Genomic DNA, 10,519 nt, shown 5'->3' with positions numbered 1-10,519 from the left:
AGATATGAGAACAACCCAGATGCCCTTCAATAGATGGGTGGATAAAGGAAACGTGGTTCATAGACACCATCGAACACATTCAGTCATTAAAAATTAAGAAAGTAGCCCTGGCTGGCGTAGCTCAGTGGATTGAGTGAGGGCTGCAAACCAAAGCATCGCAGGTTCGATTCCCAGTCAGGGCACATGCCTGGGCTGCAGGGCACGGCCCCCAGCAACCGCACATTGATGTTTCTTTCTCTCTCTTTCCCCCTCCTTTCCCTCTCTAAAAATAAATAAATAAAATCTTAAAAAAAAAGAAAAAACATTGGGTTGGCCAAAAAGTTAGAGTGGTGTTTTCAGTAAAATAAAAGACGCATCTTTCATTTCCACCAATAACTTGATTGATGTGGCTATTTTGAGGATGTCAGCTGTCTCCCACTTGGTATAACATTGATTGTTCTCAATAAGGTTGATTCGATCACTATCAGCTTCCTCTGGTCCGCCCGACCTGTGGGGCATCATCCAGCGAGGAATCCCCAGCACAAAACTTCACAAACCACTTTTGACACATTGGATCAGTCACAGCACCTTCTCCCTACACTGCACAAATCCTTCTCTTTTTTGCATTTCAGGTGCATTTTTACCTTTCTTAAAATAATAAAGCATAATACACCAAAATTTCACTTATTTTCTTCCATCTTCAATATTAAAATGGCTATACAAAAATTCACCAATTTTCACAATTTTTTCACAAATGCATGCTGATAGGACAGCTGTCACAATGCAGTCTAACAAAATTGTTTTGAATCAAGTGAAAGACAACTGAGCACTACTGGAACCATGTTATGGAAAAGAAAAACAAACAAAAAAACCCAAATGAACTTTTTGGCCAACCCGACATATTAGAATACTTTCCTCTGAGACTCTCTGTGGCCAGCTGCCTACCACAGGGCAACCATGGGTGGTAAGCTGTGTGGTACATCCCAGAGAGTATCTGACGCACGACAGATGCCCAGTAAGTGCTGGACACTGTGGCCGTCTGTGGGCGTGCGCCCACACTTATGAGACACTCCTGTTCTGTGCTGATGGAACCGATGACTCGTAACATGGAAATGGGACAAAAAAAGTGAATCCCTGCAGTAACTAGAAAACATTTTCATTTTTAAATCCAGTTATATTATAAACATTTGTCTAAGCATGTTTATGGGTTAAAGTTATCACAAGTTAACTGTCTCCTTATAGACAGAAGTCACTTCATCAGCAGATAATGTTCCATCTCTGTCAGTCTGCTACTCTTCATCCTTATCGACTTCCTTCTCAAAATAATTGTAAGTAAGCCTACCTGTTTTTTTTTCATCATATAAGAATGCTCAGTGCTCTAATTCTATAACTGAGCTCATCATATAGATTAGAGGTTTTTACATTTTCTTGCCACCTGGAAAAAGGTTTTGGTTCTATTACCCCAGAGATAACGATAATATTCTGGTTCATGTGTGTTTGCATTCGTATCAGTGGGAGGAAATGCTCACGACACACCATTGAAAGCAGTTGCTTAACAGAGCTGTTACTTAAAGATTTATAGATGTGTGAGAGGTATTGCTACTTAATTAGCATTCCCAACTTGGTCTAATTATCAGTCTGTGCCTTGAGTAATGTCCCTTGCTATTCATGCTCGCAGTCAAATCGGAGCTCTCTGTAATGGAATAATGGGGCTGTGCTGATAGTGGCAATACGTGGTTGTCAAATTGATGCAATATTTGACTACAGTCACGATCTGAAAGCAAGAGTGAACAGTTTCCATTCTGTGAACCTCACAAAAAAAATAGTAGCAAAACATAGTGGCTTTGAAGAAGTTTCAAAGTCCAGCACATCTGACCAGCATGTCATAAAAATGCCGAAGCAAAACACTTAATTTTCAGCAACTAGTCTTAGGAGGAGAACAGGTTTGGGGGCTATTTTTATTTTTATTTTTTTTTTTTTTTTACTTTGTACTATTTTTCATGAGAAGCAGACACCACTAGGCTCCAAGGTTCTGGTGATCAGATCTTCACCACCGCACTTTGTAATGATCTCGGATAACACTATGGAATTCTGTTGGCGCGCGACCGTGTCTCCCTCCGCGTCCGTTCAGGCTGAACTGGTGCAAGCGCATTTCCTCTTCGGTGCCTAGCGATGAGGCCCCGGCAGAGCCAGTGGGGAGAAGAGTCCTGGCAGAGCCTGAAAAACCAGGCCGTGAAAGCCCCCTACCTGAGAAGACCCAGGTTGCAGGGTGGAGCCAGGAGTCTGGCTGCAACCTACAAATGGAAGAGGGTCTGGCGTGCAGTCCAGAGGAGTAAGAAATACTTCCGTTCTGTTCTTATGCTCAGCATTGTCCGGTTTATGGCTTATTTTTGGTCAGCCTATCCGCAAAGGAATACTGTGCAGGTCAGAGGATTGAGTGTTTTTCAAGGATATTTTTGGAAGTCAGGTTACAGAGGGAGTGCCCAGCCACATACTGTCTCTGTCTGAGAGAGGCCTGGAGTGGACCGCCTGGGACTGCGCAGAGGTTTGGCCGAGGAAGGCACCGTGGGAGCCGGCTGCAGCCTGCAGCACCTGGGCAGAGTTGTTTGTGAGAGCGAGGACCTCGAGCATGCCAGTTCACTTTGTCGGGAGCAAGGGTGCAAAAAAGATCGTTCGTTGTATTTTTTTTTTTTTTTTTTTGCAGAGGCTGGGAGTGTGTCTGAGGGTCACCGAAGACTATCAGCAAACCCCATCCTTGTTCCTAGGGCTTCCCCGCTCCTCCCGAGCCCGCGGCAGGGAGACCCCGGCGCCCATAGGTGGCGCCCCGTGCCCGCGCTTGTGCTCTTGCCGCGTTCCGGGCGCAGCTGGGAAACCCCGCGCGCCTCTCCAGGCCCGTGGAGCTCGAACGGGCGTTTTAATAAATCTGCGCGAGCGCCGGCGCGCTGCTCCGCCAGCCCCGAGGTCCAGAGGAGCCGCGCAGAAGCCCCGGTGGAGGCGCCTCCAGCATCCCAGCCGAATCCCGCCGTGTCCCAAACCGGAGACTCCGGGACCGCAGCCTTTCAACCACTGAAATCCCAAGCCTTTTCCTCTTCGAACCAATTATTATTATTATTATTATTATTATTATTATTATTATTATTATTATTGCAATAAAACTGCTCCCCTTCCCCACCCTCCAATTATGAAAGTGGTAACGCTGCTGAGGATTGAGATTTGGAGGGAATTTGGAAAAGAAAAGAAAGACTCGAGTATCAGAGGCGTGACCAGTGCTTTTGACGATGCCTAATTTCTGAAAGAGACGTCCGTCCGGTAGGATTTTGCTCTCAGGGTGAGGGTGAGAGCTGGACCGAGCTGTGCAGGGTGCGGGCGGGGAGGCGGAAGCGGGCCCGAGCCGGGCGCCGGCGTCAGGTTGTGCGGACTGGAGACCGGCGGAGAGGCCGGGACTGTGGGGCTGGGGCGGGGAGAGAGAGCCGCGCTGCGGGCGCGGGAGCGTTGCGGACCCGGTACGGGAGGCGGTGCGGACCAGGTGCGCTGCGGGGCGCGGAGCGTAGGGGTGTGAAGCACCGGCGCAGGCGGTGCTGGACGCGGAGTGGATCGCGGTGCGGTTTGGGGCGCGCGCGCGCGCGCGGGGTGCAGGTCGGGGCAGGGCGCGGTGCGTGGGGCCCCGGGGACGGCTGGTGCGGGAGAAGGGCAGGGCGGGGCGGCGTTGCATTGGCCAGGCGCAGGCAGCAGGGTCGGGTCGTGCCCGGCGTCTCCTCCCGCCAGCTCTGCTCGTCACCTCAGAGCGAGCAGAACTTGGCGGACAGCGACCAGTGCTCGCTCGTCATGGCTGTTGCAGGTAACCGACCCGGCCCTGCACTCCGCGATCCGCGCGCTAATTGCATTCATACGAGCATTGCAATGGGGACAGTCGCTAGTCTTCCTCTGGGCATCGGGGAAGCCTCCGAGAATATCAACAGCGTTTTATCTGGGGCCGAGGACGGAGGCTACTCCTGGAGACACAACTTCGCTCTTCTTAGACTATTGGAGGAGTTGTTTGGAGGCCGTGGGCGGCGCGGGGAGAGGCTCCCGTGCTTTCTGTTTCTGGGCTTGGTATGGAAACGACCCGCCTGGTTTAGGGGCAGCAGAGCGGGCTGGAGAAAGTGCAGGCGGCGCGTTAAGTTAGCAGAGAGCCGCGGGGCCGCCTCCCAGCCCGGCGAGAGGGAGCCCGGGGTCTGGAAACAAAAGCGGCACCATCAGCCCAGCTCGCGGCTCTGGCCGCTGGAATCCTCGCCCTGCGCCCGAGGGACTCGGGGGACTCTCCACGGCGGCGCTCGCTCGCTCGCTGCTGGCTGCGGGGATCTGGACGTGGGTGTTTGCGCTGGGGTCTCTCCATCTCTCTCTCTCTTTTTTTTTTTCGTAATCACCCTAAGGAGCTTCTTGGGGATTTGGCCTTTGAGCGGAAAATAGATAAGATCTTCACTTGAGTGGACTGCTTTTTAGAAATCCTCAGGATGGGAAAACAGGAGGATGAAAGGGAAAGCAGAAAAAGGAAAAGGTTTCTTGGTGTGGCTCTCAAGAAAACAGCTCTGAAATGAAGGCGATGCGGCATTAGTGGGTTTTCTTCTGCCTGAGTCCCGAGCTCCCCTCTGCCTTAGGCCGAGTGGAGGTGGGGGTGGCTTTAACGCCGTGCCCCAGGGTCCTCCACCCTGTCTTAGCGCTGAGGAGCTGCAGAATCGTGGGCCCCTGACCTGACCTCCAGCCCCCCCTTCCCACTCCTCCACCCCCAGCCACCCAGGGCGCGCTGCGGGGGAGCTCTCAGGAATGTCCTGTCCAGGGCGCCGGGGCGTTTCTCGGAACCTGTTGTGCCGATGGGGAGGAGGTTGGCCGTGCGCGGGGCCGAGAGGGTAACCTCCCTCGAGGGGGCCCAGCGCTGCGCCGCAGGCAGCTGCCCCCGCCCCGCCCCGCACTCCCTCCCCGCACAGCTTCACCTCCCAGTCTAAGGGTTTGGGTTCTTTGCCCTGACAGGTCTGCTGGCGCTTTTCTCCTGAGGACGACCCTGGCCTTAACCATCAGAGCAGTGGACCGCGGCCAGAGGAGGCTGCCCCGGTCCCCGCGTGTCACCGGACCGCCTGAGCCGCTTCAGCCGCTGCCGGCCGCCGTCCCCTGTGCTGCGCGCCCCAGGCCGGACACCGGCGCCCGGCTGGGGCCTCCTCGGGCTGCCGCTAACCATGCCCCGGCTGCGGGGGGCGCTGCGCGATCCGGCCGGTTGCAGCTCCTGCCTGGGGGCGGCGCTGGCCCTGCTGCTGCTGCTGCTCCCCGCCGGCTGCCCAGTGGGGGCTCAGAATGACACGGAGCCCATCGTGCTGGAGGGCAAGTGCTTGGTGGTGTGCGACTCCAGCCCGTCGGCGGACGGCGCGGTCACCTCCTCGCTGGGCATCAGCGTGCGCTCCGGAAGCGCCAAGGTGGCCTTCTCCGCCACACGGAGCACCAACCACGAGCCGTCGGAGATGAGCAATCGCACCATGACCATCTACTTCGACCAGGTCAGCCGGCAGGTCTGCGCGCGGTGCCTCCCTCGCGGGGGAGGACAGGGGGGCCGGGGCGCTCCGGCCGGCCGGGGCTCCCAGCGCCCTGGACCTGGAGGTCCAGGCTCTTCCTCTTCCCTTCTCTCTGCCCTGCCCTGACCCCCTCTCTTCTCCCTCCCGTTCCCAGGGAGCTCTCCTCGCCATTTCCCTTCTCACATGGTCGTCTCCTTGCAACTGCCAGCTCAGGTAGCATTTGGGTGACCGAGAGTCCCAGAAAAGTGAAGAGATCAGAAATGTATTTCCCAAAAGGGCACTGCCCTTTCCCCTTTCCGTTGTGGTGGGGCTGTCATTTGTCGCAACGGGCTTCAGTGGCCCTGGTGGCCAACACAGAGACTGAGCATTTGTAACTCCCCAGGCCCCGGAAAGGGCTCTTAGGAGGTCTCAGCCGGGGCTCAGAAAAGACGCACCTAGTGCTTATTTTGCAAGGGGCTGAGGATATTTATCTCCAAGAAAAACAAGTAGGCAAGAATGTGGGGGAAAGCACAGGGACGATTATATAAATACGAAAGAGCCTGTGGTTATTTCCAGGCAGTATGTGGTGAAAACAGTAGACACAGTGTAATCTATGAATACGATATCTACAACATATCAATATGTGGTGCGGTTAGAGGGATTTAAACAAAAAGGCCAGTGACTTGAACTGTCCTCACCCACTTAACTTCTCCCACGTGGGTCAAGGCCAGAGGGTCACCAGCACAATCCTCCTTGGCCATCCCTGGCCATCCCGTCTCTGGCTCCTGGCTGCTCAGGATGAGAGGTCGTGACCTTACTTTGGCGTTCACCCCATCCGTGTCTGTGGCCGTTCAGAGGCAAATGGGAAACTGAACAGTGCTCTCCGAACGTGAACTCATCGGTCCCTTACTTTTGACGAAATGCTTTTCCCAAACGGGGCCCTCTTGGCCGCGACAGCACATGGGGCCAAGCGTCCGCACTTGGACTTGCCCTCCAACCGGCTCTCACACCCGAGTGCCAGGACACCTGCGTGCGCACACGCCTGCCTCATTCTAGGCCCGTGTGTTCATTTATCTTAGGAAGTGTGCACAGACTTGGAGTTTTGGGGGATTTGGGATGGTGGCGGGAGGGAGTCTGTCTTTAATCTGTTTTTGTTTACAAGACACAAGCATGTTTACTTTGATGATGGTCACATCAAGGGGAGGGCAAGAACTAGGCAGCTGGGAAAATTCACCTTCCAACGTCCTACCAATAGTTTCACAGCCTTTGTATGTCCATCGCTCCATCCGGGTGTCAAGGAAACGGTGACGCAGGGCAGGATGAGTGGTAGCAGGATTCTCCTGTGGGTGCATGAGGAGCCTACGGCCGGGCGGGTGGAATGGGGTGCCCCCGGTTAGGGAGAAGCAGCCTGCTTTTCTGAGCTGCTTGGGAGTCCCTGACCCCACAGCAGCGGCCTGCAACTGCCGGGTTCCTGGCTTTAGCACAGAGGTGAGCCGTGAAGAGTAGGCAGAAGCAGCTGCGAGGGCTTGAATGGGGAACACTTTGCTCTGTTCGAAGCATCGGGAGGCCAACGGAGGCGCAGCCCTGGGGAGGCTGAGAACAGCGTGGTCTGCCGTCTTTAACCACGGAGCCCGGGCGTCTGTGCCAGCCCCGCAGACTGGGGCCGCGGTGGCGCCCGGCTCCAGCTCCGGTGCCGGCCGGCTCCCGAGTGCCGCCCGCAGCCCTGCCTGCCGCAGCGGTCCACGGCGCTGCGGGCACCGCCTGCCATCCGTCTACAGTGAGTGCCTGAGACACCACCGCAGAATGTATTCAGATGACATTTATTTTCTGAACGGATGACAGGCTCTCTCATCCAGGGCTGTGTTGCTGTTGCTGGCTGTTTGTCTTAAACGCTGAGAACACCGGGCAGGCCATTCTGGTGCGTTCACCCAGGTCGTGCCTGTGTGTGCGAGTGGGAGTGGGAGTGGGAGTGGGGACGGGATCCGGGCAGAGCGGCCCAGCCCCGTCCTCAGCAACTGAAGCAGAACTGGGTGACCATGGGGGACCCTCCCTCCTTCAGGTTCTGCTCACGGTGCCGCGCTCCCGTCCTCTCTGATTGGAGGAGAACCGTCTGCGGGGCCACGTGACCTCGGGTCCCGGGGCCGGATTGGTCGTTACTCTCGCTTGTGGTGGAATTTCTGGGGTTGAGCCAAAGGTGTCCCAGCTGCTGGGTGGACGCTCCTGCTGTGTATTCAGGCTCGTTGCCTGACATCATAGCCCACCCAAGGAAGCAGGCGTCACTCGGGGGAGAGAGAGGGCAGCAGGCACAGCCCGTGCTTAGGGACCGCAGTCTTTCGCTCAGCAGGCATTATTGAGCACCTACTGTATGCTGCCAGGGTGCGTGCTGGGGCTGGGGGAACTCGGAGACCCAAACTTCGCGCAGTCCCTGCTGTCCCGGAGCACGGGGAGTTAGGTCCCCGGCTTCAGCTGGAGAACGTGACTGCATTTCACTGGCCTCCTGCCCCACGGCCCGTTCCGCAGCCGTGCGGTCTGGCCCACTGGTTTCCGTCACAGCTCCGTGTCAGCCCCACGCACCTCTGAACAGACTCGCTTCCCAGTTTGTTTTCTGACATCCCTGCCTTCCTTTCCCTCTGCCCTGCTCCCCGTGCACAAAGCCAGCACCCCCTTTCAACTCCTAAACGGATACACTGTAAAAAATCTTCATGCGTCACCATGTGTTAGAGCACCTTTGCAGCCACTCGACCACTCCCCTGTAGGCGTGTTCCCTGCGGCGGCCCCTCCCCCACAGCCCCCTGCGCAGGCAGGGCACAGGACTGGGCCCTGGGGCCACCCTTGCACCTGCCTGATCACACGCCGCGGGGCCAGGTGGGGGGGGGGCTCGCTATGTCGGTGCTGTGTTCCCTCTTCTTTTTCAGGTGTTAGTAAATATTGGCAACCATTTCGATCTCGCCTCCAGTATATTTGTGGCGCCGAGAAAAGGGATTTATAGCTTCAGCTTCCACGTGGTGAAAGTGTACAACAGACAGACCATCCAGGTGGGTAGCTCCGGAAGCTGCACCGTTCAGCTTCGGGGTGCTCGTCCCCCATGACTGCAGCACCCCCTCACCCCCTCTGTGAGGCCCGGGGGCTGGCCGGCACCCGGGGCCGGGACCCAGCTGGGCCCTCTGGTCGGGCCCCAGGGATGGCCTCCGTGGAGAGGGTTGGGGAGGGGTGGGGGAGAAGAGGACGGGTGCGTGAGAACAGGTGCGTCTGCGTGGTCTGCTGAGCTTTACTCCTTGCGTTGCAGGTCAGTTTAATGCAGAACGGCTACCCGGTGATCTCAGCGTTCGCCGGGGACCAGGACGTGACCAGAGAAGCGGCCAGCAACGGGGTCCTGCTGCTGATGGAGAGAGAGGACAAGGTGCACCTCAAACTGGAGCGGGGCAACCTCATGGGCGGCTGGAAGTACTCCACGTTCTCGGGCTTCTTGGTGTTCCCTCTATAAAGGCAGCGCTGGGGCGGCAGGAGAGTTGCCACCGGGACCCAGGAACCCACCCTCCCTCACCCCCCGGACTTGGCCAAACCAGGACGACTCGTTTCCAAATTCCATCAGACCGTGTTGCGGTAGAAGAATGATTTCCTTCCACATCTCCAGTATTTTCCTTGAGTATTGACCATTCCTCGGGAACCTGGCCTCTAATTAGTTTTAGATGACAAGGTCTTCAGGAGAAATGGTGTTATTGATCTGAGCAATTTGTACCTGTGATTGTAAAGTCGATCTGGGATTTTACGGTGGGGACCACTGGCGTTTCTTCGGTTGTCTGGATGCCCCGTGGCTGCCCTGCCCAGACCTCAGGATGGCTGACGGCAGGCTGCGGGCGGCGCCCAGAGCAGGAGCCCTGCGAGTCCCCTCGGCAGCCAGCCGGAACCGTGGTCTCCGTGTGTCTGTTCAGCCTTAAGAAAAAGGACGGCATCGCTTTTGTTGTGTGTGTTTCCTGGGGAGGACGGGGGGACTCGGGCGGGGGAAGGGGGCGTTGTGAACCTGTCCGGAAGTGCTTTATCTGGAGAAGCAAGTTTTGCACGATGGCACTGCGACGCTTGTTCTGTACTGTCTGTGTGTGTGTGTGTGTGTGTTTTCCTCGAACAGCTTTACTTTTCTGTCCTCCTTCAGCTCTCCCTCCGCACCCCCGCCTTTATTCTCCGTGCTGGGGCGAGGGAGAGAACGTGTATACGTGGCATTCCTGGATGAGACCAGACCAAACCAAACGAACGATGCCTGTGTGTGTTTTGTTTCGGACCAGGCCAAGCCAAACAAAAGGGACCTGCACCTCAAAGGAAAAACGACAGATGGACAGTCGCGCTGCTTCTTTCAAAGAGACCCTCTCAGAGGCCCCTTCAGAACTAGCAACCTGGATTTTTTTGTTGTTGTTGTTTTTAATTTACTTTCTGGAATACGGTGAACACCCGATGTTCCCAGGTGTCCTGGATCACCCAAGCTGAAAACAGGAGCTGTGCGACCTGGTCTCCTGAGTCCGTGGCGCCCTGGCCGAGGGGCCTGGGTCTTTCCCAGCAGCGTGCATGGTTGATTTGGGGTCCACTCTGCGTGAGCACACCGGGGATCAGACGCTGCAAAGACCACAGGGCAGCCGCTCTCCCGGGATGGGATGACCTTCTGATTGGCCCAGGAGGGGGGCGTGGCCACGCCCCCGTGCGCCCCGGGCTGGAAGCCTCGTGCGCGTCTCAGTGGTTACAGCTGTGGGCCAGAGGCGCCCTGGGAGCTGGCGCTCAAATCCGTCCTGCGCTGCCACCGTGTACAGCGATGTTATGACAATCCAGCTGCGAGTTGATGGGTCCAGGATTCCTTTGCCAGGGACGTGTCACTAATCCCAAAGCCGTCGAAGAAGAGACCTCAAACCGGATGTTCGTTTGTCCTTTGTGTAACAATGTAACCAAAATATTGACGATAAACACTCATAATTTAAGATTCAGAATAAATGGGTTCGATGTTTGGCTTGCTCTTCTCCCTTCACCTCGTGTCCCAG

The 10,519-nt window shown here is 56.2% G+C and overlaps 1 protein-coding gene across 4 annotated transcripts; it reads left to right on the top strand.

Moving 5' to 3' along the window:
• The first annotated feature begins 3,107 nt into the window (after positions 1-3,107).
• Positions 3,108-9,495, top strand: CBLN2 (cerebellin 2 precursor). Of its 4 annotated transcripts, none has more exons than XM_045850033.1 (4): positions 3,108-3,288; positions 4,987-5,504; positions 8,414-8,533; positions 8,785-9,495. In XM_045850033.1, the coding sequence occupies exons 2-4, from the start codon at positions 5,190-5,192 to the stop codon at positions 8,980-8,982; spliced, it is 633 nt and encodes a 210-aa protein (XP_045705989.1). In that variant the 5' UTR covers positions 3,108-3,288; positions 4,987-5,189; the 3' UTR covers positions 8,983-9,495. The 4 variants fall into 4 exon arrangements, with proteins under 4 accessions (XP_045705989.1, XP_045705991.1, XP_045705990.1 ...); XM_045850035.1 differs by lacking the exon at positions 3,108-3,288 and adding an exon at positions 3,434-3,505; XM_045850034.1 differs by lacking the exon at positions 3,108-3,288 and adding an exon at positions 3,694-3,817.
• Positions 9,496-10,519: the final 1,024 nt, after the last annotated feature.

Source organism: Phyllostomus hastatus, unplaced genomic scaffold, assembly GCF_019186645.2.
Source record: "Phyllostomus hastatus isolate PE091 unplaced genomic scaffold, TTU_PhHast_1.1 phas_contig_80, whole genome shotgun sequence".
Lineage (NCBI taxonomy): Eukaryota > Metazoa > Chordata > Mammalia > Chiroptera > Phyllostomidae > Phyllostomus > Phyllostomus hastatus.
This window is presented reverse-complemented; position numbering and strand designations above follow the sequence as displayed.